At 53.0% G+C, this 25,668-nt stretch overlaps 2 protein-coding genes across 2 annotated transcripts; one reads left to right on the top strand and one right to left on the bottom strand.

Annotated features, from left to right (window-relative positions):
• On the top strand, positions 1-21,296 carry LOC135996816 (ADAMTS-like protein 2). Its single transcript, XM_065649068.1, has 18 exons — positions 1-167; positions 6,350-6,487; positions 8,704-8,779; positions 9,260-9,362; positions 10,293-10,438; positions 11,167-11,290; positions 12,498-12,578; positions 13,009-13,184; positions 13,464-13,887; positions 14,500-14,920; positions 15,748-15,854; positions 16,037-16,166; positions 16,745-16,958; positions 17,575-17,730; positions 17,985-18,155; positions 19,874-20,050; positions 20,721-20,865; positions 20,986-21,296. The coding sequence occupies exons 1-18, from the start codon at positions 1-3 to the stop codon at positions 21,102-21,104; spliced, it is 3,075 nt and encodes a 1,024-aa protein (XP_065505140.1). The 3' UTR covers positions 21,105-21,296.
• A 2,731-nt stretch (positions 21,297-24,027) lies between these two features.
• LOC135996869 (protein FAM163A-like) lies at positions 24,028-25,668 on the bottom strand. Its single transcript, XM_065649146.1, has 2 exons — positions 25,576-25,668; positions 24,028-24,420 (listed from the first exon to the last, which is right to left on the bottom strand). Exons 1-2 carry the CDS (start codon positions 25,666-25,668, stop codon positions 24,028-24,030), a joined length of 486 nt encoding a protein of 161 aa, XP_065505218.1.

The raw sequence follows: 25,668 nt of genomic DNA, 5'->3' as shown, positions 1-25,668 counted from the left end.
ATGCCGGGCCGCGCTCCGGCGGCGGCTGCTCCTGCGACCGCCGCTGGTGGGCCGCCCCGCCGCCTCCTCCGCGGCCGCAGCAGCAGCAGCAGCGCGGCATGGCCGCCGCTCCCCTGCGCCTCCTCCTCCTCCTCCTCGGCGCCGCCGCCGCCCCCCTCGGCGCTAAGGTAAGCGGCGGCGGGTGGGTCGGCGGCGGCGGAGCCTGCCCTCCTGCCCTCCCTCCCGTCGGGGAGCCGCGGCGGGGCCGGGGCCAGGAGGGGCGCTCCGGGCCCGAGCGGGGCAGGGTAGCCCGGGCCGCCCTGGGGAGCGGGCGGTCGCCTCCGGGGAGCGGCGGCCCCTCGCCCTTCCCCGGAGGTTTCTGGTTCCTGCAGGGGACAGCCTGCACTTGGGGGGTTCCCCCCCCGCCGCCCGCCCGCGGTGTCGAGGTGCTGGAGAGGGGGGTTTGGGCTTGGCTCCCCCAAATTCACCCCGAGGAGCGGGCGCTTTGCCCGCTCCCCAGCCTCCTGGCACTAACAAAAGGCCGATGCGGGGGGGTGAGGATGCCCGAGGTGCTTCCCAGCATCACCGGGACCATAGGGGAGCAGCGCCCTTCCCTGCTTGGGGGCTCGCCCGAGGGTGCCCCCCACGTTCATCCCTGGGAGAGGGTTGACTCCACTTCAGGGCTGGAAACAGATTTTTCCGCTTCCCTCTGTCTCCCGCCAGCTTCAGGCAGCTGCTTTCTGTGCTGACGATTTGGTGCGTGGCAGCCCCACGCTGCCCTCATCTCTGCTCTCCTCCACAAAGGATCATCCCATCCCGGTCCTCATGGCACTTGTTTCACAGCAGCGCCAAAACCCCTCTGGCCCTGGGAGAGTCGCCCCCGTTACGGTGGGAGGCAGAAACCCCAGCTCCGCAGGGCGCCGGCTGTGCCTCTGCCGTCGCGGGTCACCGCGCGCATTGTGGCTCGCGTTTCCCCGAGGGGAGCCGGGCTGCGTTTCTCTGCCGCTAAAGGGATCCTGCTCTGCTAAAGGAAGAGGGTTTCAGGTTGTGTTTCTCACCCCCACACCCCCGACTTTGTGGCACGGTGAGCTATGTTAAATGCAGAGAAGACCAGACGCCGCAGCTTTACTGCAGATAACCCAAGTTTGAGGAGCAGCAGCATCTCCTATTCTGGGGTTGTATTCATTTTAAAGATCAAGTGTCTCGTTTCCACTGCGTTTTTACCTTCACACGCATCCGCTGTTTGTTCTGTTTACCCCTTAACTGCAGGGCTAAGCCAGAGAAAAGCTTCAGGCAGAGCAAGCCAGGTCAAGCTAAACATAAATCCTTCACTTAGGACTGACCTGGATGGACTCCTCCAGAACATGTGTACACAAGCCTTGGCTGCTCATGGTTCTCCCTGCCCCCAGCAGCTATGTTTGTACAGCACAGCAGACGAGGGCATCCGAGGCTGGGAGGGGGCTGCTCAGCCCGCCCCAGGACAAACACACACCGGTACTTGCGCTCGGTCTGCCCCGAGGACTCCCTTACTGCAGGAGATCCCACAGAGTGATCAAGGACCGCATGGTGTGAGCTGGCCTGGCAGATGTGGTTGGTAGCGTGGATAGGTACCTCTGGTGCAAGGCTGCGCACAAAATCATCGTTAGAGGATTACCCCGCAATTCCTCTTGCTGCCCAGTTTGCTGCACACAACATTATTATACAGAGAGCGTCACAGGAAGCCTCAATACATAGATAGGGTAAGCAAACTCCTTCCTACATGGGGCTAACTGCATTCAACACCTCTGAAAAACCTGCTGAGATACCTCTCGTGCACACCGCGTGTTGCTCCCTTCTTCCCTCTTCACACATTTCCACCCTTTCTACCGGTTTGCTCCAGAATAAGCACGTTACCCCACTTGAATGGAATGACATAACTGACTTGGATCAAGTGTTTTGTAACGATGTGCCTTTGAACTTTCTGCCATGGCAGGACTGTGAACAGTACTTGATAGTTCTCCACTGGCTTCTGTTCACTGGCTTTCTAATTTGCTGCTCATCTGCTCCTCATTATATGGCTGGATTTCTGTTACTTATCTGCTACGGTATCACATCTTTAGCAAGCTTACCATTTTTCCCCAGATATCTGTTCTTCCTGATCCCACAGAAATTATTCTACATGGCTAATTTTACCTCAGGGTACCTTCCCCTCATGGGAAACTCCTCCTCAAATATCTTGTTTCAGCTTTTCTAAGGAAAATTTGGTTTTGTGTCTGCGTCCAACGTCGAATCTCTCATACAAACTATCTAGTCTACCCAAATAGGATAAAACCATGACAGGATGAGAAACAGCTTTACACAAAGCCCAATTCTTCTGTGAAACATCAGGGCGCAATTGCAAATGCTATTGTTTTTTTCAGGGCTGTGGCAAGAGTCTATCACCACAGCTTTACTCAGAGCATGACATGGGGAACCTAAACCAGGGGGGCTGAACATGGTCGTTCATTTCCAGATAATAATCTGACATCCATTCCGGGCATTAAGGCGTCTGAAGCTACTTAGAATTTCAGCAAGTAGTGTGGTTTGCTGCAAAGAGAAGCCCTTAAGTAAAGGGATCAGGGGAGGTTTTGGTAGAGGACAAGCAGTTAACGGCCTCAGAAAAGGTCTGTGGAGAATTTATTTCGTTTTCAGCTGCTGTTTCTAGTAGTCTTGTAAGCTCTGACGGGGTTTAGCAGGGCAGTTTATGGCAGCTCCTGTGCCCTTCGGTGATGGGCCAGCCCTTAAGGCTGCGACCGAGAGCCTCCCCCCCGGCTCCTCTATGAAGGGAACCAGACAGACATGCTTGTGGTCTCTCCTCCCAGACAGCTTTTTGTGTCCAGAACCCAGGCTCTAATGAATCTCAAGATTAGGCACAACAATAGGCAACACGGGAGGCTGGGCCACCGACGCGGCAATTGCAGTTATTCCCAGGTTTCTGGGAAACCCGGCGTAGCTCAGAGCTGAGCCAGTGGAAATTTATTTTATCCCTTTCGGCTCTTCAGAAAGACCGCCTGGAAATCCGATAGGATGTCAGTCCAGGCCCACCCGTCTTTGCATTTCATTTGTGGCAGCCTTTGTTTGGGAGAGGGGAAGCAGCTGCCGAGCCTTTGGTTAGACAGAAAAAGCTGGCTTAGAGACTGGTGTTTCTGTCTTTGATACTGGCAAAGCTGGAGGCAGATATTTTTAATCCCGGCAATGTTCCCTGCAGGTTGGGGTTCAAAGCTCTGGTCTCCCCAAGCAAGGGGACAGGAGGGCAGCCCTCACCTCCTCGGTTGCGTGGCCTGCAGCGTAGGTGCAGAAGAACTCGGTTAGCCTCAGGGAGGAAGAACTGCAGCTGTACGGTCACCACGTGCCAAGCCACAAACGCCTCCGGGGAAATTCTTGCGGAGAGCACCTGCCTGAACTGGAATATGGTCTGTCTTTTTCGGCAGATGTAAATTCTAGGACTGTTATTTCTCATCACCTAAGGAATTATGACAGACCCTCTTACCTCCTTTAGGCAAAGCCCTAACCCAAGCCCAGGCAAAGTCAGCCTTATGAAGACTGGACCTATGCCTGTCTCCTGCTCTGGTGTTTCTAGCCTGCTCTGTTTCTGCAGTTCCGCAGCAAAGCGCAAGTTGAGCGGCTCCAGCAGCTCCCGTAACCAGGAGAATGCAAGAGAGTTGTTGTAAAACCCCTTTGATTTCAGGGCATTCACTCAGCTGGAAGGTAACTCCTGGGATTTGTCGATGTGTTTGGGAAACTAAAGCTAGGAGCTAAGCTAATCTGGAGTGTGTCCCGCACTCCTTAATTTATTATCTGGAAAGCTGGAAAATGCAAGTATCTCTAATTAAAAACAAGAACCATTTGTGTGTCACGCTTAATGCAGATTTATTTCTGACATTATAATAAATTCGGCACAGATTGGAACCAGCTGCCCCAGCTCTAAGTACCTGAAGTTCCCCCTCCACGTCACCAGGCCTAGGACTGGGATGCAGTCACGCCATAAGTATTGCTGGCCAAGGGGACAGCTCAGCATTGTCCTCGCTTACGCAAGTAAATAAACACTCCTCGGCAAGGACCAGCAAGGGAACTTGGTCACGGAAAACCTGAGAGCCAAATCTATCTGCTTAAAAAGTGATTCCTCCAGTGCAGAGAGGAGGCAGGAACAGGGCTTATGGTTATAGGGGAACACATTTTACTAACAAAAAATTTTAAAAAAAAGGTCTCTGACTAGCATCCTTCAATAAATCTTCATTTGGGCTCCTGTCATTCCTGAAAGTCATAGCGCAGAGAGGAACATATCGTATCCTAACTGGAAGACAGAGGAACACAAAGGCAGAGGCGCTGATCTATTTCACTCCTCTTCTGCCATTTCCCTTCTGCCCCGTCTCACCTATTTGGATTGTAAGATCTCAGGAGCAGGGCTATCCTGCAGTTTACAGCTGCACAGATTTTTATTGCCACCTGGGGAAAAGCTTTGTAAATATTGCAGCTTTTGGTCCGCATGCCTTCCTTCCAGGCAGTCCACACGCCTCGTGTAACTACTCAGAGAAGTGGTAAAACACCAGCTTGGATTATTAGCCCAGCTATAGGAGAATCTGTATTGCACTGAGCACTCCACACAGACACCAGATAAATCATTGGAACTCTCCTTCCCGACAGTTGTGAAGACCTCTTCCTCCACAGACCTTGAGATGCTTATCACAGAGAAGCAAAGAAGGGGTCAGGGAAAGAGTTTAGCTGAAAATACCTTACAATAAGAGACCTTTGGTTTCTTTTCCTTCGTGAGTGTGGAAGCTACATAGTCAGCATAGTTAGACAAAAATTCTCATGGGAAATAGGTCAAGGTGATCGTTTGGAACAAGGGAAAAAGGTATTTTTGAAAACATGTCTGTTTCATTTAAATTTCGTTTTTCTCCTGTGCAACTCAGCTGCTGGCCACAGGATTTGGTCCCTGCCAGGCAAGTCAAGTCCAGCCAGAACATCCAAGTACAGCAAAAAGCGTTGTATTGTTTTCAGAATCAACTGTTGTAATCACGAGAGAGCAGAGCATCAGGTAACGTGGTGCTTTTTTGCAGCAGAGTATGTTATTTTCAACATGATCTGACTGTGGTGTCATCACCAGGAAGAGGCACTATGCACATCTCAACCAGGCTAAGTTACAACTTAAAACCATTTGCCTGAAACCAGCTGCATCTCCTCTGCCCGGAGGACATTCTGTTGGCAGACGCTGTAGAAACAACAAGTTCTCAGGCAGGAATTACACTGCAAGATAAAGAACACTTTGGCTTTATTACACCATGGAAGAGCATAAAGCCAAGAGACAAGTCAACCAAAGTAACAAACAGAGCACGCTTAGTGATGAGCAAACCCTGCCGAGTTTTCTTTCACATCCCTCAATTATATTTTGCAGACTGATTCTTCACAACAGGACTATCAGCCACCGCCATAAACCAGGTTTTGCTAATAGTAGCACTGATACAACTTCCCCAGGCCCTTATTTTAATACAGCATGCTTCACACGCACACAAATTATTCATTTTCTTCTACTAATACTGAAACACTGTCAGCATTTTCAGCTGGATGAATCCCTTCCAGTCACTGTCCTGTCTTAAACTCCTTGCTGCATTTAACACCGCTCCCAGATGTATTTCAGTAAACAGCAAATTAGTTCCTGCACAAGCTAGTTTGCCAAAGTCCCTGGGAGCTTTTAGGCCATCAGGCGCTAAATAGGAAAATATCGTAAGGTAAAAAAAACCCAGCTAAAACATAGAATGCCTTACCTGCTAGGAACTGTGGAGGCACAGCCAACAGCAGCCTGCTGCAATGACCATGTTGGGACCAGAAGAGCACAGGTTTGCCCAATTTAAAGGCTCAGCCCCAGGAAGGGATGTGGGAAGCGATCCACCTCTGAGCATAGTGGGGTGGATGGGGAGAGGGGACAACAGCAACTGCAGGAGGCTCTGGTTCTGAAGCACTCTTGAAAATTACTTTTGTGAGGGTTGGAGTGTGAAGAACTTAGATCTGAGCTGACTTCTTAAAAAAAAAAGATAGGTTTATTTGTTGCAATGCAGCTCCAATGAGTGACAGATGGGTTATCCTCTGCGGGCAGGGCTCCGCATGGCCAAGCACCCCAGATTTTCTTCTGCTCTGTCTGACCTGGGCTGGGAGCGATGCTGGTGTTACTGTCACACACGTCCAGCCCAACAGCCCTTTTCCACGCCATGTCACAAGAGCCCAGGGGCATCTTCCTTCCCGTGCGTAACTCCGCCTTGGAAGGAAAGTTGAATTTTGAGGCGCATGGCCTCACAGGGCTCCTGGTGAGGAGCCAGGTTCTCCAGCTAACCATCCTCTGTTTCTGTCAGGACAGTAGTGAGGCAGAAGATGGAGCTGGCCCCTGGGATGAAGAAGTCACCAAGTGGTGGGGAGAGTGGAGCTCCTGGTCTACCTGCTCGCGGTCCTGCGGGGGAGGCGTGATGTCCCGGGAGAGGCACTGCTTGCGGCAGAGGTGAGTCGTGTCCCAGCCCGCGCCTTTGGCCAGGTCTCAAGTGGCAGAAGGGAAACGAGGTGCCCCTGACCTGCGTTTTGGGTTTGCAGGGTCAGTCCTGCTCTCTTCTGCAGCCTCTCTGCAAGGAAGGCGGCTGGTGCCCGTGGGGTGGGAGGGCTGACGAGGGAGAAACATGCCGCAGTGGGGCAGGTGATAGGCCCCCTGAACACGTCACCCACTCAGCCTGGCTTGTCCGCTGGGGACCAGCCCCTTGGTCCTCTTCGGGTGTCTGTGGGAGACTTGAAGAAGACAGGGCTGTGGGCTGGAGAAGGCTATCTCCGTTCCTCTTCCCTGCTCTTCTGCAAACCCTCACTTTCTGTGGCTGCTCTGACCAACCTCACCCTGATTTGCAGCCAGTTCCCGCGCTGAGGATGTGGGTGCATGTTCCCAGATACCTTCTGGGGACTTGATTTACTCCTGGCAGCAGCCAGCTCAGCTGCGTCTCAGCAATTTCCCCTCTTTATTCCCTGCCGAGCTTGCAAGTTTTTTTTCCCCTCTGTCATTTATCTGGCTGTCACCTGACAGCATCTCCGTTTGTCCCCTACGGCCACGTTTGTCCCCTACAAAGCTGCTACAGTCCCGCTATCAGTTGGTCAGGGTTTGCGGGAGCGGGAAGAGCTGGGGAACTTCAGCTGCCTGAACCTCCGCTGTCCCCTTCGGGTCACCTTGCCACCAAGCCCTCCTCCTCCTCAGTCACCTCACTGACCTACTCCCTGCTCCCGAAATGTTAATGTGAGCTGGCATCCTGCAGCACAGCAAGCCCGTGGGGGCTGCCTGCCCCATGCTCATCCCCTTTCCCTTCCGCATGAATGCACTTGAGGTTTGAGGAACCTCAAACCCGGGCCCCCAGCCTGCTCTCCTTCCTGCAGCAAAAAACTTTGCTTCCGTGGGCTGGTTGGCAGCAAAGTGCGGGACCAGATGCGCTGCAGTACCTTCCATCTGGATGTGGCCTCCCTGTTATCTGGGCTTGCCGGTGTCTGTGCCGCTGCTCCTGCTCCCCGGCACGCCATGGCCATCGTGGGAGGGAGCCTGGGGCTGTCCCACACCCCACACAGCCCTTCTGCCCTTTGCCTGCTGCCAGAAAAGAGATTTTTTTCCTCTCCATTTGGCATCTGCTCTATCTTTGACTCCACAGCTGGGGAAGGGAAGGTTTTGCTGTGGTGTTTTACTCCTTGGGTTCAAGTCTGAATTTAAAAAATAAAAAACCCAACATAAAACCCAGCCAAAAGTTTTCTGCAGCTTCAAGGAGAATGGCTGAAGAGAGAGCCAGTTACGCCCACAAAACAATTTCTGCCTGAGTCTGCAGGCAGGCTCTGCTTCGGCTGAAAGGGATGGCAGTTTTCAAGCCTTTTGGTGCAAATTTAGGCTTTGCCTACGTCATGTAAAGCATTGCTCTGGAAGGATAACTGCAGTACCTCTAGCCAGTCCAGCTCAAATATGCCTGCAGGGTTCTTGATTACATGATGCATCCTAAGTTCCCAATACTGTTAACGCATCGTCTGCTCATGTTTATGCAGACCATGTTGCCTTAATCTGTGGTCTCAGCCATTCTCCGTACATCTTCCCAGCTCTCGAGAATTTTTTCAGCTCTGCATCAGTCAAGGACTCTAGTATCCCCTGGATAATTCCTGCTGGCCAGAGCTAAAGCATCAAGTGTTGAGAAATTCCCATGGTTTTGGTCCATGATCTGCACTAAACCTTTCCTGCTGATCTTTTAAGGTGGCCGGTCCCCATGAGAGGTGCCATCTCTCTGCCTGCTGCTCAGCAAATCCTGAAATCAGCTCCCCTGGTCATTGCAAATCACAGGTGCTTCCATGGGAGTGACAGATCATCAGGATCTACTGCCCTTTTGTCACATTTTGGAGCTCAGAGGTGAAGTGACACAGTGGTGGTGATACTGCAGTTGTTCCCCATCTGCTCAACCTGCCTCAAAACAAGAGTAGCCTAAAATCACAGTCCACCTAAAAAAACCACAAGAGTAATCTAAATTCACAGTCCACCTAAAAGCACTGAAAAATGTGTTTCGGAAGAGATTTTTGGCTAGTCTAGATCCAGAAAGCTTTGCTCCGATAAAATGCCTGCCTTGCTTCTCCCCATCAAGTCAGGCCTGACTTTCTGGCATCCCCAATACCTCAGTGCTTCACAGACCTTCAGCTCATTTTCTTTCTGCTTTGCAGGCTTCAGATGGCCCAAGGAATGAACAGCACCATGTGTGTTGGCCAAGCCAGGCACTACCAACTGTGCCAGCAGCAGGTGAGAACCACTTCCAGTACTCACTGGTCCTCACTGGGGGACGTGGGACTCAGGGGATCGTGTTTGGAGCTGCAAGAGCACCAGCACGCAGGGTGCGACTGGTCCCCAGGGGAGTGAGACAAGGGATATGGAGCGGTTGACAGTGACTTTGGAGATGTCGGAGGTGGGCTCTGCCCTCTGGGACTCAGAGGTAGGGGAAAAGGATATAAAACCGTATTTGTTATGGGGCAGGAGGAGGGACAAAGGTTTTCCTGTGTGCTTTGCCCTTCACTGGAAGTAATTTTTGCAGGACCGTTAAATACAGCTGTCTGAGGGGCCCTTGGCCTTTCTGCCTGTATTACAGCACCTCAGAGTCCATCACTGATTCCTTCCAGGGTGGACAGGGCGTTTTCATCCTCCAAGGATGCAGCAGGGACAGGCAGCTGTCACAACCGTGGCTGTGACATAGGAAGCTTTTGATCACATTTATTCCCTCCCTAGCCCTGCCCAGCCAACACAGCAAGCTTCAAACAGCAGCAGTGCTCCAGTTTCAATGCCAAAGCCTTTGGGAAGCGCTACTACCACTGGATGCCTCTCTATCCAGGTGGGTTTTCACAGCTTTACACAAAGGATCAGGGTGAGAAAACACCCACAGGATCTTCTCAGACATGAGAGAAGGTGAAGGTCCCAGAGGACAAGGGACGGATGCTCCTGGCTGGTCTGGCCGTGCTTCCCTGTGCTCCCTGCTTTGGAGAAATCATTCCCCGTCTCTTCACAGAACCGCTCCACCCAGCCAGGCCTCCTGTCTCGCCACATTGCTCCTGGTTTTGCTCCTACATCAGCAAGCGGTAGTGGGCAGACAGGACACCGGCTTCTCTGAGTTGTCTTGGCTAACCAGCAGTCCTCTTGGCAGAGTGGGTGTTGATGCTCTTTGGCCTTCTACTATTTTGGCCGGCGCCGTCACCCAGCATGCTTCCTGCTGGCTCGGTGGTGGGTTCTCGGCAGCATGCCCACCCGTTTCCTGCCCGGGCGAGACAAATTGCATCACATGGGTTCCCAGTTCCTTGAGGCCCAGATTGAGCTCACCTCAGATATTGTCCCTCTTTCTGGACCCACGTGTTTCTCTGTTGGCTGCCAAGGGGACCTAGGACATCCGCACCTCTGCCTTCAGTTGCTCGGCTAGATGGAGCTTACTTGGCCACGGCCACACGCAGTCAGAAACCCTCTTACAAGTCTTGCTTGCTGATATAGATTCCCATTCTGGCAGAGGGGATTGCACTGCAAATGGGAGAGGGTATGGCAGGGGTTTTGCCGGCAAGAAGCATTTCTGCTAGCCACGGGCCCCAGCTGCAGCCTCAAACCATGACCCCTTTGCTACTATAAGATCTGTAGCCTTGAGGGTCTTGTCTCAAGCAGTAAGAGCATCCAAGGTGATATCAAACCATCAGTATGGATAAGAGGAAAGTTCCCTTCCTCGCTGTCCACCTCTGAGCACCTCGATCTCCCTGATGACTTTCTGCCTCTGTCCCTTCAGACGACTACACCAGTATCTCCAACAAGCCGTGTGACCTCCAGTGCACCACCCGGAGCGGAGAGAGGCAGCTGATGGCCCGAGCACAGGATGGTACCTCCTGCAAGGACAGGACCTATCAAGGGGTCTGCATCAATGGGAAGTGTGAGGTGAGGCTCTGGGGGGAAGGAAAACAGAAACTGGGAGTGTAAGTGTGTGGCTGGACCTCCTGGTCGTCACAGGGCCAGGGGTCCCAGCAGGGAATTGTAACTGAGGCCTGGTGTGGAGTGATTACATTCACTCTTGAATGCCTGTGGGCTGGAGCAGAGCGAAGAGATTCACATAAAGGGAATTATATACATCCACATATTCCCAGTGAGTGACAGCACTTTCCTCCCAGCACAGAGACTTGTTTGCAAGTTTGTTTACATAGTAATCCAATTTATAAAAGAAAAACCTTCCATTTGATTTTTTTTCTCATACAGCAAGAATGAAGGGTGGTTGTATATAGCGTTACAGAGAGATACCTTACAACCTCAGGCAGGCCTGCCTTTGCTGCAGCTTCTTCTGGAGGGTGATGTTGTACGTTGCTGTGTCAGTGAGAAAGGAGGACTGACCTAAATGCAGAGACAGAAGGAACCAAAATAGCTTACCCGAGCCTTAATCCATTCACCTACGCACACAAGCCCCTGCCTCACATTCAGGGGCACAATGTAGATGATCACAAGTGAATTTCCGCTGCTGTTGGATTCATTCATTATTCCACTCCAAGCTACCCTACATCCCCCCGAGAACTCAGAACCTCAGCAAAAGAGCATGGCAGCATTTCCTTGAGAAGACCCTGCCCTGTGGAGACAAGCTGGCCCCAGCAAACCCTCTCTTGTTTTATTCTTTGCAGCCAGTTGGGTGCGATGGGAGCCTGTACTCACCCCGGACGATGGACAGATGCAGGGTGTGTGGAGGGGACGGCAGCACTTGCCACCGTGTCTCGGGCAGCTTCCGAAAGGCAATCTCACAGATAGGTACTCCCTGCTACCACAGTCCCGAGACTTGACCTGCTACTTCTTAACCACCAGCTGACACGAAGGGTGACTGGCTTGAACGTGGGTAGGAGTTTCCCAGCTGCCTGGTGGAAAGAGCTGAAGAGTGCCACCCCTGCTTAAATGCCTGTATTTTGTCCTTTTCACTTAATCATCACAGGAGATTGGTTTGATGTGCCGTATATTAGGCTGCTAAGGTTTCCCTTCACCTCTTTACAATAGGAAGCAGCTGGGGATCTATTTGTTCCTATTGATTTTGGCATCTTGCCCACCTCCGATAATGTGAAGAGATCAATTAATCTTCTCTTATTTGTGCTACGTGTTCATTTGAAACTTAAGCTCCTGTGATGAGGGTCACAGTGTTTGTTTCCGCCTACACGTAGTCTCCTTCTTCCCCCACTCCTGTGGCTGGCACAGCCGAAGGACAGTCCCTCTGAAACTGGGCTGAGATTCATCCCTTGGCACCTCATGGCCCATTCCTCCACCCACAGAAGGAATAGACTGTGGTATGCTCATTAGTATTTAATTAACTGTGGTTTGAGGATGCTTTGGAACATCATTTCACATTGTTTCACTAGTCTGCCTCGCTCTGTAAAGACACCAGGCTAGAAGAACACTTGGGCCCCTCTCCAGAGCAGGGTTAATGGTGCTAACCTCTCTGGCAGTGCAGATACAGTTTTGGCCTCCCATTCCAGTCCTTACAAAATCTTACATGGCGGACAAGATCCGTGTTTCCAGCAGGAAAGACAAGCTGCCAAATCACATAATATAAGAGCCTTCTCATATTCTCTCCCTTCAAAGGTCAATGTTTATGCTACTCCTGAGACAAACTCTATTGAGTCAGGAGCTGAGGGGACATGTTCAGCATCAGCCCTGATCACAATAAGCTTTTTCTGTGCTCTTGCCAGAAAGAGCCTGAGAGCATGTTCACCCACACACCTCAAGCCAGACTGTTGTGCAGTTTTTTCCTGACTCCAAAGCCAGCAGTGCTCAGAGACCCGCAATGGTGATCTCTAGTGGGACTTCAGAGGTGAGCTGGGATTAGAGTTTACAGGCTGGCACAACGTGCATTTATGTCCTTAGCGTCCCACCCTCCTACGTACACACCCCACAAGCTGCTTTTCCTACCTAGAACTTTTTATTCTGTCCTCAGGGTCTCCTCACTCTCTGTTCTGTTCCCATTCGTCAGGTTACGTGTTCATCACGAACATCCCCGCTGGTGCCACGGACATCCTTATCATCGAGCGCAGGAAAACAGAAAACATCCTAGGTAAGCAGAGAAACTGGGCAGACATGGAGGTCGTGGTTTAGCTGCCTGGGAGGTGGGAGGAGGGCTCTGTGCACTCCCAGCTGTGCTGTGGGAGCTGTCTGTGAGCCTTTCCTCCAGGGTAGCATGGGGACACTTCATCCCTCCACAAACCAAGGCTACCAGCAGCGGGAGGGACATTTGGAAACCAAGCTCACTATGGGCAGTCCCTGTTGTGAAGACATTTGTGCTCTTGTTGGAGAGGGCAATGAAAGCAGCACGCACTGAATACCTCTGATCTGACCCGATGGGGAAGATGAACGCTGGAGAGCCTGCAGTTCTTTTTCTGTTGGGCTTTTCTCGGTCGTGAGCTGTTTGCTCTCCTCAGTGCCAGTGCATCCGTCACGTTCCGCACAGAGTATCACGTTTGTCCCTTTTCTCTCTGTCTTCAAAGCGCTCGCAGATGAATCCGGACATTTCTTCTTCAACGGCAACTCCGCCATTGACAACCCTCAGAACTTCAGGGTAGCTGGCACAGTCTTCAAGTACCGGCGGCCCCCAAGCCTGAACTCAGATGGGCTGGAATATATCATAGCTCACGGGCCCACCAACCAGTCTCTGAACGCCATGGTATGAGAGGAGCTCGTTTTAGGCTTTTCTGTCTTGCCTGTCCCAAAATTGTGAGCCTCCCTCAGACAAAGGGAATACTAACCTGGTTCCCAAGCCAAACCTGAGTGTGTAGGTGGCTGAGGAAGCCAGAAATTGTCTTGTTGGGGGGGTTGCTCTTGGATTTATGAGGTTGCTGTCTTCTCTTAATATGCATTACAAAATGGATGTGGCTAAAAGAGGTCTCTGGGAAATACATGTCCTTAAAATAAAAAGAGTTTTCTCTTTCCCTGTTTCCTCCAGTACTATAACTTTAATGGGAAAATGCCACACGTAACTTATGACTACACTGTACCACGGACACCACCTCTCCGAACTGCAGCCCCCGCTGTAGACAGACCTCTCTATCGTCACCTACCAGAGGCCAGCCAGAGCCATCCCATTCCAGCCAACTCCAGAGCTGCCCAGGACCTCAATGCCACATGGCTCTCGCTGTCCCCGGATGACACCAGCCAACAGCTTCCTCTAAGAGAAGGGCATGAAGATTTAGGCCTTGGTCACCCACACTTCTTCCAGACCAACTCCACCAGTCAGACTCAGGACTGGGGCTGGGAGCAAAGCGAAGAGAAGAAGTATGACTTCCAGATAAGACAAGTCTACCATACAAACACAGCAGGAGAGGAAGAGGAGGAGGAAGCAGCAGCGATTGGCGGAGAAACAGAGTTGGGTTGGTTGCTTTGTTTTTCCTTCTGTCCCATTTTATTCATTGGAAGCAGGCATCCCACACTGGTCTTCTTGAATTCTAAGGTGGCTTTGCCTCAGGGCAAACAGGAGAGAATGACGATTAATAGTGGGATGGAGACTGCCAGAGCATCAAGTGCCAGTAGCTCTGTGAGGGACAGGGAGCTGGGAGAGGGTGGCCACGGTACGGATCAGGCGGTATCCTCTTGGGCAATCCCACAGCACCTGAGCTTGGCAAGCAGGGCAGTGACAGCAACAGGTCCTGGCAACCGTCCAGTGATGGTCAAGTGACAGCAAGGTGACAAGTCTAATCTGAGGTCAATCTGGGAAAGCCAAGCAACAATTCAGGGGCAAAGTACGCCTGCAGCATTGCTCAGGTGAGGACTGAAGGCCCAGGCCTGAGCTTAAATGGGGTTCCTGAGTCACAGGCAGAGTGTGTGTGTGAGGTTGGTCAGGGCAGTTAGGGCCTGTTGGTGCACCCTGGTGGCACTTTATGACTTTGAGGCTGAAAACTCAATGGTTTTTGCCTTGTTAGATACCACATGCTGAAGTGTGAGCTATCCAATGTAGTTAAAGCATCCCTGTGTTTTTCCTCTAGCTCTCAGGTTCAATCAGATTTCCATCAGCACGGCTGTACCCTACAGCATGAGGGGATCTGAGCTCTCGGAGAACAGCCGCATAGTGTCCTCCAGGCTTCGTCTCTTCAGGCGACTGTGTCACCGAGACCCGTACAACACTGCCTTCTGTAGGGAGCTGCAGCACCTGGCAGCCAGGCTGAGGAACTCCACCGCAGCGGGACTATGGACCGAGACGGCTGCCCGGTGGCCACAGGGCCTCCACAAAGCGCCGGCCCGTAAGAACTCACTGGAGGACTTGAAGGTGGAGGAGGCATTTGCTGGGAGTCAGGGGGAAGCAGCCAACTACAGCATGATGGTGTCTGCGGAGAGCCCTCTGCTAGGTGCCAGCCCAACCGCGGACATCAGCCAGGCAGAGCCCCTGCGAGCCCCTGGCACTGAAAGGTGGCACTTGGTTTCCTGGGCAAAACAGGAGCGTGGTTAGCTGGGGAGGGAGGGCCAGGCCAGTCTTCTGGTAGTCTCACTGCTGTCCTTGATGTCCCCATTCACCAGTGCCTGTCCATGGCAGCTACTTGACCAATAGTGTGTCCTCCAAAGACCAATTTTCACAACTGGCCTGAGGCAGAGCTCCCTAAATGTATTTCAAGTCCTCCTGCCTCGAAGGTATCCATTTAAACGGGTGTTGAAGGACCTGCGAGGCCAACACTGATACGATTGTAAAGAAGGCAAAGAGTCTATAGCATGTCACACACATTTACCACCGCATCATGCCCTTTCTGTCCCATTCCTCTGGGCACAGAAGCTTCTGTACCTTCAATAAACATTTGGCAGGAGACTGAGGGCCAGCTTTGAAACATTTCTGGTAAGCCACATGTGAACTCTCCCCACCACTTTGTGTGATACAAAGAGAGACCTTGCTTGAGCTCCCCTTTCCAGCTTAACGTCATACCGCTTAAGGTGATAGTATGAGGCTGAGGGCACCCGTGTGGTTGAAAGACCGTTATATACACAAGGCTCACTATGAACGATGCCTCCTCTCAGAAGGATGTCGATCCATGGCTATTCACAGCCTTCCTAGTTGAATTCAGGAGGTGGATCAAAGCTTTACAACCTCTTTTCATCAGTGGTCCATCTTGCCCAAGGTGAGGGAGGTGGAGAGCAGAAGCACGGAGTTTCTTCCCGTCTTCAAAGACACTGAGAAGGAAATTCACTAGATTTTATGTTTGCAGCAGTTTTTCATTTTTAGCTCACGCTGCCTCCTTTTTCCACAGCAATGACTTTGATGTGAGCCCCGTGGGCCATGACGACATCAGCCTGGCTGACATGTATCGGTGGAAAGTCTCAGCTTATGCGCCCTGCAGCTCCACATGCACGTCAGGTAGGTTTGGCGTGAGGTGACTGATCATGTGAGGTCCTTCTTTGCTGTTGATGGAAGGAATACTGGTATTCTTTAAAATGGCAGAGTGTCAGATGCAACGAGCACTCCAGTAACTTAATCACGGTGGGAGGAGGCTTTTGGATCTGGTGGAGGCAGACCGAGAGAGGGTCTTGATTGCTCAGCAGGTATCAGCACCTCCTATGCCATGTGTGTCCGGTACGATGGAGTGGAAGTGGATGAAACGTACTGCGATGCCCTAACCCGACCAGAACCTACTCACGAATTTTGCACAGGGAGAGACTGCCAGCCTAGGTGAGTAGAAGTGACATCAGCTGTCCATAGGGACAACGTATCTTTGTAAGGACCGTTTTCTGCTTGAAGTATACAGCCATTTCTGGGCTGGAGGATACGTTTAAACAGCTAAGCAGGAAGAGGGAAGGAATTCGCTGTCTAAATTGCCTGCTAAGGACAAAGTTGGATTTCATAGAATGATTTTGGTTGGAAGAGACCCTTAAGATCATCGAGTCCAACCATAACCGAACTCTGACGCTAAACCATGTCCCTAAGAACCTCATCTATATGTCTTTTAAAGCCCTCCAGGGATGGCGACTCCACCACTGCCCTGGGCAGCCTGTTCCAATGCCCAACAGCCCTTTCCGAGAAGAAATGTTTCCTAATGTCCCACCTGAACCTTCCGTGGCACAACTTGAGGCCATTTCAAGACCAGCATCCCCTTAACACAGACATACACGTGATGAGCAGATTCATAGCAGCACCCACTGGGTGGGGGAGTCCCCAGCATGCAGACACTTCCCAGCCACCCCATGTCCCTTGTCCCCCCTTACCTGGGTTCTCCTTTGTCCTTTCTCTCCTGGGGACTGCTCGTGGAGGTGGGAGACCAGCCGGTGGAGCGAGTGCTCCAGGACCTGTGGCGAGGGCTATCAGTACCGCACTGTCCGCTGCTGGAAGATGCTGGCTCCAGGCTTTGACAGCTCCGTTTATGACGACCTCTGCGAATCGGCGGGGCTGGCCAGGCCCATGGAGAGGAAAGCCTGCAAGAACAAGGCCTGTGGGCCCCAGTGGGAGCTCTCAGAGTGGTCCGAGGTAGGCAGCCTGGGGAGCTTTGCTCCCAGAGGTAAGCAGCCAGGGCTGGGGGAAGGTGGCTGGGAAATGTTGGGCGCTGAGGAAGCCCCTGGCTGACTCCATCCTGGGGAAACAAGGTCTGCCTTCACCCACGGCTCCCCTGTTCTCGCACTGCCCACCCAACAAAGGCCATTGCAAAACATGTTTTTTCTAAGGTCACTTCTCAAGCAGGACGTTGACCAAACGAAAGCCCTGTCAGCTTTGTCTCTGTCTTCCCAAGGATTTAACTAAGGACAGATGAGAAAACAATGTGGAGACACAGAGGAGCTAAAACCCAATCGAAATCCCTTTGATTGACTTCCCACAGCCTGCTTGGGACTGGGACAGTGAAGCTGCCCAGTGACTTTGAACAGCAGTCCAGGCCTTGGCATCTTGGAGCACGGGTGCTCTAGGACCAAAATTAATTAAGCAGCAAAGATAAGAGGCAGACCCACCGTTTTCTGTCCCTGCTGGGGTCCTTCCCCTCTTCCCGAGTGCAGCAGGGCGAGAAGTGGGGGAGGCAGAGCTGCCTCCCTTTGCTCGTCCCCCTTGTCCTCTGCTTCTGAGCGCCGGGACTGACCCTGTCTGGCCATTGCAGTGCTCAGCCCGGTGCGGCACGCAGGGGACGATGAAGCGGGAGGTGCGCTGCTCGGTGGAGGCACCCCTCTGCGACGAGTCCCAGAAGCCCAGCAGCGAGAAGGCGTGCACGGGCCCACCCTGCGACCGCCGCTGGACCACTTCTGACTGGGGCCCGGTGAGAATAGTCTGTATTTTTGCTTCTCCTTGCTGTAAGTTTTGATGAGCTGTGAGGAGAGCTCCGTTCAAGGATCTGGGAAGCTCACGACACCTGGGGAATGGAAGCCTCTGAGCAAATGTTCTGCTAAAGATCCAGTGTCACAGTCCCAGTGGCAGAGCAAGGCTCTGGGCTCGGGTCTCCCAGCACCACCAACCCCGACCCCTCCACCTTGCTGCTCTCTGATGTGTCTAAATGCCCTTTATTCCTCCAAGTGCTCAGGTTCGTGTGGTGAGGGACGCATGAGCCGCTTCATCACGTGTCGCAACCAGGAGGGCAAAGTGATCTCGGACTCGCAGTGTGACCCGGCCACCAAGCCCCTGGCTGTCCACCCGTGTGGAGACAAGAACTGCCCCGCGCACTGGGTGGAGCAGGAGTGGGACCAGGTAAAACCAAGCGCAGCCCCGTGTCCTCAGCGCTCCTTCCCACCCCGTGTCCCACAGGAGCTGGTGGGAGCCTGGCTCCCTTGGCAGAGCAAGGTTGTATGGTGTGACCTCTAACCATGGAGCTGTACCCTCATCCTAGTGCCTTCCAGAGAGAGGGAAGGAGCAGTAAATGTGCTAGCTTCTGTCCCCCAGTACCCTAAAGGCCACCCCAAAGTTTGTAGCATTTGCTGCCTTCCCAGGGACCTCCGTTGGAGGGCAGCAGTGTCCTAAGGAAACCATCCTCTCCCACCTCTAGCTCCCAGCTGGCAGCTGCAGAGATCCCAGCAGAGCTCTTTGTCCAGAATGTGCATGCATCTCCCCAAGATTTTGGTCCCAGCACTAGAGAGAAAGCTGCAACAAAACCAGCTTCATCTCTGATAAATAATAGCCAGAGGTAAAAGTGAGCCACAGCCCAGATCCCTGCCCTGGAAGTCACGTCCAGGCCATGACTATATACTTGGTCAAGACTCAAGAGTCCAGTGAACATGGTCCAGGTGCCTCCTTCTACCAGTTAGTCTCTGCCAATGTACTTACTCCCCTCCTGTTGCCCAAGGCCTAGAGGCTTTAGGCTTCCTGATACAAGCTGATCCACATCCCAGAGCATCCAGAAGGAACACATAGAGTCAGTTGTACGGTTTGGGCTTGGTCGTGAAAGTCTTGAGCAAAACAGGGCTTCACAAATCACTAAGGAAGAAAGTTTCTGGGGAACCAGAGAATCACCCAAGCCCTCTCCCCTCCACCCATAGCTAAACCTCTGTTCTCCTTTTGCTGCCCTTTATATCTGTTGACTACATGCAGCTGAGTCTCCCTCCAGCACTGGTAACGAGCACAAACTGGTTAAACCTGGGGAGCCATGGCAGTCCCATAACCTTCTCCTGCTCTGGCCTGTGGTGTGGGTCACACACAATGCTGTGCCCAGGCTATTAAACTCACCTGAACTCTGAAAGACCAGCTGAGCTCCCCACCTTTGACTGTGCCAGCTTCCTTGCCTTTGCTGTGTTTTCTCAGCTTATCAGCTCTGAGTTCATGGGATGTCTAAGGGCAGATGTGAGCCCACGGTGCTGGCCCTGCCCTGGTGAAGAAGGGCATAAAGCAGTGAAATCCCAAGCTGGCAACTGCCTCCATGGGCATCAGGGAGCAAAACCGAGGTAGAGCCAGCTCCTGCTTCTCTTGGTGGCGTCCAGAGAGAGCGAGTCCTCCGAGCTAAGCCTGCGTAGCTTTGGGCTCAGCAGAACTTGTCCGTGCAATTCAACTCTGGTGCACCAGTTCGGTCCCCTTAGGCCCACACAAAGCTTGTCAGTACACCAAGATGTAGGTTGCTACACAGGCTACGTGGTTTTTGAGAACATAGATACACATAAAATAAGCCAGAAACAGCCTCTTACGGTGTTACCTTGGCTGCTCCAAGTCCCTCGTGGGAGCTGCTCTCAAAGCCAGCCAAGGTGAATTCGGCATCCCCAGTGCTGGCTAAACACTCCTGTCTTTGTTCCCTAAGAAATTCAGCTCCTTTGCAGACACCCATTGCTCTTGTGACCTGGGAAGCACTACTTCCATTAGACTGCTGTCGGCACACGCATTAAGCACCTCGCTTCCGAGCAGGATGCCATCTTACCTGCAGCATGAAGCTCTACAGCTGACGAGCATCATTTGTTACCTGGCTGTTCTGTTCTCTTCCCCAGTGTGATGCCAGCTGTGGGCGAGGGACGAAGACCCGGGTCGTCTTGTGCGCGGGCTTGGAGAATGGCGTGTACAGGGAGTACCCCGAGAAGCGCTGTGAAGCCTCTCAGAAACCCGAGGAGCAAGCTGCCTGTTTCAGGAGGCCATGTTCGACGTGGTTCACCACCTCCTGGTCTCAGGTAGGGCTCGGGATGGTGGGGAAGGGGGAGACAAGGCCTCGTCACCCTGGTTGGTGAAGCGTGACCTGCCCTGAGGGTTTCTAGCAGCCTGTTCTGCCGAGGGCTGTGTTAGGTCTGGGTGGGACCATGAGCTCTGCTCTTCTGCAGACCAGGCAGCAGGTGCAGAGACTGGCACACTAAGCTGGAGAAAACCTTAGAGCACGTGGATTATTGCCTCGAGCAAGAGCATGCACCACACTGCAGGCATACAGGGTACAGCCGTGTCTCCTCTGCCGGGGGTCACTGTTCTGTCCTCCCCTGCTTGCTTTGGTTTTATCTGGGAATGGGAGGACAGGGGAAGCTGGGCCAGGCTTGCTGCAGCCATTTTCTCCATCTTCTACCCCAGCATCAACACTCAAAGCAAAACCAATTGCAAGTCGCATTAAAGGGATGAATACAAACTCCTTCCTTGCTCTGCCCCAACCTGGGCTCAGGGGGGCTCGTCTTCAGCAACAAAAGGGGAACATAAGTTTGAGATCAGTGTGGGATTTGTCCCAAACCTCTTCAAGAACAGTCTCCAAAGTAGGGGCCAGGAGGTCTCACTGGTAGAAAGAAGTTGGGAACTATAGAAAAATAAAGTAATAAAATGAAAGCCTCTCACGATCCCTTCCCTCTCTCTTGATCCTGACAGTGCAGCAAGACGTGTGGAGCTGGTGTGCGGCTGCGGGAGGTGAAGTGTTACCAGGGGGACGTGCTGGCTCAGGGCTGCGACCCCACCTCCAAACCCGAGGCCAGGCAGACGTGCCAGCTCCAGCCGTGCCCCACAGAGGCACCGGGTAAGTCTGGGAGGGCAGGGAGGGAGAGGAGCCGTGGGGAGCCCTTTGCTCTCTCCAGTTCTCTGCTGGGGAAGCACATCTCCTTTTCTAACCCCTGCTGTGGTTGCTTCTGCTCTCCAGAAGAAGACTGTGAAGACAAAGCGACGGCCAACTGCGTGCTGGTGCTGAAGGTGAAGCTGTGCTCTCACTGGTACTACAGGAAGGCTTGCTGCCGGTCCTGTCGCCTCAGGTCACCCTGACTGCTGTCAGGCCCAACTTTCCATCCAAGTTCAGGGGCAAGAGCCCCCTTGAACCAGACTTTATACCACTTGAAGCCACTCCACTTGGCTTGGCTGCAGAGCCAGTGTCTGTAGACCAGTCTACTCAGCGAGGAAGGATTCCTAGGACTTAGTCATCACCGTTCCCTCTCCACCGAGAGGATTTTTACACAAGACAAGCCATCAGTTCCTAGAAAGCTACTGAGAAGTGAGTTGGGAAAGCCTGTCCCTGCTTGTCATCATCTCTGCAGAGCTCCAGTTGGAGGTGGTGGGGCGCAGAGGCCAGCCTGCAGCAGGACACAGACAACACCAGCCGTCTTTCTGGTCTGCCCTACAGATTTTTCTACTACAAGGGCAATTTCCAAAACACACTGAAAAATTCTGTGTCATAATAAAGAGCTAAACTTTAAAACTGTGGTTTTGGGAGGCATGTACCTAGGCCACAGGCAAGGGAGGGAGGGACACAAGGGGAACAAAAGCAGGAGCAGGAAGGGTGGGGAGGAAAAATCCTTGCACCAGTACAGCTTCCAGGCAGCACCAGATAAACCTCATTTTATGTTGCCTGCCAAAGAAGAGAAACCACTCCTGTTTTGTATTTCAAAGTCCTCATTTATTTCTGACATTGAATTTGGACCCATAGCTGAGCAAAGGCAGAGAATAATAACAGGAGGAATCTGAAGTGGGACAAATCTGGGATCCCTGCCCCTACCCTGTCCTCTTCCTCCACCATCCCCAAAACCTTCTGACCCACAGCTGCATCTCCTGTGTTTCCAGCCCTTGCAGACTCACCCGTTTCACTGTAGCTGTGCCAGACCCGGGCACTGTGTTGGCTCTGAGGCCAACCCTCGTCTTGGCCATCCAGTTACTCAGAAACTGCCTTGCCAGCCTTGGCACCTCGTTAGCTGGCAACGGGTCACACTTAAATTGCTATAGGATGAAGATGACAAAGTGGATGCCTTCCTTTCACCAGAAAGGATGTGATTTACTGAGTTAGCCAAGATTTTTTTCCAGTTACAGACTTACACTTTCAGGGAGGAGTACTGGCTGGATGGGAAGCAGGAGGAGTATTCAGCCCGTGGGATCCAGAGGGCTTTGCTGCTGCTAATTCATCTTCTCTCCTGCCTGCCCTTAACATGAGAGGACGTTTAAAACCTGCTATCACTATTTGGAGAATGGAAGGAGACTCTCTGAAAGAGCTGCAGCTAGTCTGAGTCTCCGACAATGGCAATATGGGTGGGGGAGATGGTGCATAACATTTGCTCAAAAGGCTGTGTAAAATGCAGGTTGGGGCAAGGTGTTTGCTTACAAGGACCATCACCACGTTTAGCATTTGTCTGGCTCCTTTTCTTTGGGCAGTTTGAGCAGAGGTGCCAAGGCAGGAGCAGGTCCAAAGTGTAAATTAGCCTTTTGCCTGGTAATGTAGACACTCCGGGCTCATGCAGCGTGCGCCCCTATGCCAAGACCTACTTTTTCTGTGCATGAACGGGGGAGGTGAAGTCCAAATCTTTCTGCGGGCAGCAGGATGATTTCTAAATTGTGGCGGAAAAAAAAAAAAAAAAAAAAAAAAATCCCACCACTCACATCTCTGAGCAGTTGCACCCTATATTGCAAAGGCACGGCAAGCGTTTCCTGCCATCGCCTCCAACACACGGCCGTGGGCATTGTCACCGCCCGGGTCCCTCCTCCCTACCATGGATGGGAAGCGCTCAGCCCCGCGGTCCTGCACCGGTTGCTATGGAAGTGCCTGTGAATGACGGAGATGTCCTTGTAGTAATTTTTCACTTAATTTGATTTATGGAGGAAGGAAGAACTTTCCCACGTTCATTTTGCAGAAGGGCAGAGTCACTGGCTGTCGTCACCAGCCACAGAACTGGAGAACCCAGGTTCAGGCCTTGCACCCTCTTCTTCGGAAAGCTAAAAGAAGGGGAATGTTGACCACCCAAACATCACTCTCCCATGGGAGGTTGTGGGCCCTGCGAAGGAGGAGACATGACCTGGTGGCCTCTGATACTGCTGCTGAAAGCAAAAGCCACCCCAAAGCCAACCTTCCTCTGACTGTGCGGAGCTGTCAGGGTGGGCTGGGTCAAGCTTCCAACACCGAAGGTGACCAAAACTGCAGTTATTTAGGGATGCAATTCTTCCTGTAAGTAAAATCCTGCCGTTTTTTATGGGTCCAAGTTAAAATAGCTCCTTAGAAAGCTTGTGAAGAGTAGGAGAGGTGGGGGCTCCGGCCGCAGAGCCATCAGGCTGTGCCCATTGGCGTGGGTGAGCGGTTTCACGAGCAACATTTCCTCCTCCCGCCCGTGATCTAAATTCACGTCTTGAACTTCTCCAGCGCGTGCGAAGACCGAAGCGGGTGGGAGACAGTGTCCTATCTTACACTCGAACACAAAAGCTAACTGCTAGCTGTAACTAATGCGGTGCGAGGGGAGAAGGACGATCCCGATCTTCCCTCCTTGACTTTCCCATCGCCGAGGAGTGCTGCCGTTCCCCGCTCAGCGGTGGCAACTGGCGGGCGGTCACGCCGGAGGCGGTGGGACAGGCATCTCCTCGGGTGGCTGCATGGGGACACCCAAGACCTCGCTCTGGGCTCGGGGAGTCAGGAGTAATTAAGTTAGGTTGTACTGTACATAGCCCTCGTTAGACAAGTCCCGTCAGGAGATAAGAGTAGAATAATAATGACACTTACGATGGGTTCAGAGGTGGCCGGTTTGATGTCGTTGCCCTTGGAGGTCTCTCTTGTCTTCTCGCCCGTGCTGGGCGGTTCGGCAGGAGGACCGTGCTGGTCTTAGGCTGGGCTTAGGGGGTCCTCTCTGCAGGTCCCCCCCCGCCAAGGACAAGTGAAAAGCGCCTTCCCTGGAGCAGGCGCTGGCTGGGGGACACCCCGTGCGAGTGGCCATGGTGGCTACACCTCCGTGCTGACAGCCCGCGGGTTGGGGAAGCCCTCGCGGAGGAGGCCGTGCCGGCTCACCGGGTAGCTTTGCAGGGCGGCCATGTTGAGGGGCGGCCCCATCTCCTTGTAGCACGCGGGGGTGTAGGTGACCCTCTCCCCGCCATTGCGCACCATGTCGGCAGTTCGGATGTAAAAGGGGGAGGCGTAAGGGGAGCAGGTCGGGCAGTAGGCGTGAGCCCCGTGGTGGTTGAGCTCAGCGGGGGGGCTGCCCTGGCCGTCCACCACGCGGGAGTTGCAGGCGTTGCATGGGCCGAGGTGCGAGTGCGTGGGAAGGTCGGGCTCTTCCTCTTCCTCCTCCTCCTCCTCCTCTTCCTCATCGGAGTCATCTTTCTTGCAGCAGTAGTACTGTGCGGAAGGGAAGGGGCTGGATTAGGGGAAGCGGAGCAGCAGATTCGGCTTCGCAGCCCAGCCCTGCCGCATCACAGAATCGTCTTGGTTGGAAGAGACCCCCAAGAGCATCGAGTCCAACCGTTAACCCGACCCTCGCACTACCCCACGTCCCTGAGAACCTCATCTCTGCATCTGTCCAACCCCTCCAGGGATGGTGACTCCACCACCGCCCCGGGCAGCCTGTTCCAATGCCCGACAGCCCTTTCTGGGAAGCAATTTTTCCTAATACCCAATCTAAACCTCCCCTGAGACAACTTGAGGCCATTTCTTCTCATCCTATCACTTGTTCCTTGGGAGAAGAGACCAACTCCCTCGATGCTCCAAGCTCCTTTCAGGCAGGTCAGAGATCAGAAGGTCTCCCCTCAGCTCCTGTTCTCCAGCTGAACCCCCAGCTCCCTCAGCCGCTCCCATCACACTTGTGCTCCAGCCCCTCACCAGCTCCGTTCCCTTCTCTCAACTCGCTCCAGCACCTCAGTGTGTCCCTGGTCCCCTCATCCCCCTGCCAGACAGACCCTCCACCAGCCTCTCGCTGCTCCGCTCCATCGGTACCTGGGTCCTGCAAAGCAGCAGAAGCCGGACAAAACCCAGACCTGAGCATGATGTGGAAGGCAGCTGCTGGGGAACGTGTCCTCTCCCCTCCCAGCGAGGTTTGTGAGGGGAAGAAGGTATTTTACTGTGCCAGTTGGAAACTTCTCTAAGTAACGGCTGCGCTTTTCATCACATGTGCACTGCTGAATGGCCCAGAATTCACATTAACTTTTAAAGAGCAGGAGGCTGTAGCTAGCTGTTGTTGAAAGCCTCCTCGTTTAATTTACAGGGGGGAAAAAAAATAAATATAACAGTCTCCATCTGGTATTGCAAACCCAGCCAAGCCTACATCAAAATTCACAAGTACTGCAGAGCCTCAAAAAAGCCTTAGGGGAGTCCCCCTGTGCCAGGAGGAGGAAAGGACACAACTCTGCAGCAACTGGGGGGAGAAAGGGGTTCGACTCCGTGCCCATCACGGGTAAGAAACCCCCTCTGAGACCCTTCCTGCAGCAGCAGTTTGGCTCAAGAAGCAGCGATGCTGCCGAGGTCCGCGGCAAGATAGGGGACGGCCCCGGCGCTCACCTGTAGCCTACAGTAGCAGAGCACGGCAATGATGCACAGTAGGATCACTGTCGCTAGGATTCCCCCGGTGATAACAACAGTTCCCGCTGTCAT

This window comes from Caloenas nicobarica, chromosome 20, assembly GCF_036013445.1.
Source record: "Caloenas nicobarica isolate bCalNic1 chromosome 20, bCalNic1.hap1, whole genome shotgun sequence".
NCBI lineage: Eukaryota > Metazoa > Chordata > Aves > Columbiformes > Columbidae > Caloenas > Caloenas nicobarica.
This window is presented reverse-complemented; position numbering and strand designations above follow the sequence as displayed.

Bases quoted from the DNA above. Each gene is read 5' to 3' on its own strand.
- LOC135996816 (XM_065649068.1), top strand. From the start codon at position 1: ATGCCGGGCCGCGCTCCGGCGGCGGCTGCTCCTGCGACCGCCGCTGGT. The intron at 16,167-16,744 runs GTGAGTAGAAGT...CTGCTCGTGGAG, and splicing joins GGGAGAGACTGCCAGCCTAG to GTGGGAGACCAGCCGGTGGA. The intron at 20,051-20,720 runs GTAGGGCTCGGG...TGATCCTGACAG, and splicing joins TCACCACCTCCTGGTCTCAG to TGCAGCAAGACGTGTGGAGC.
- LOC135996869 (XM_065649146.1), bottom strand. From the start codon at position 25,668: ATGACAGCGGGAACTGTTGTTATCACCGGGGGAATCCTAGCGACAGTG. The intron at 24,421-25,575 runs GTGAGCGCCGGG...CCTTCCGCACAG, and splicing joins TCTGCTACTGTAGGCTACAG to TACTACTGCTGCAAGAAAGA.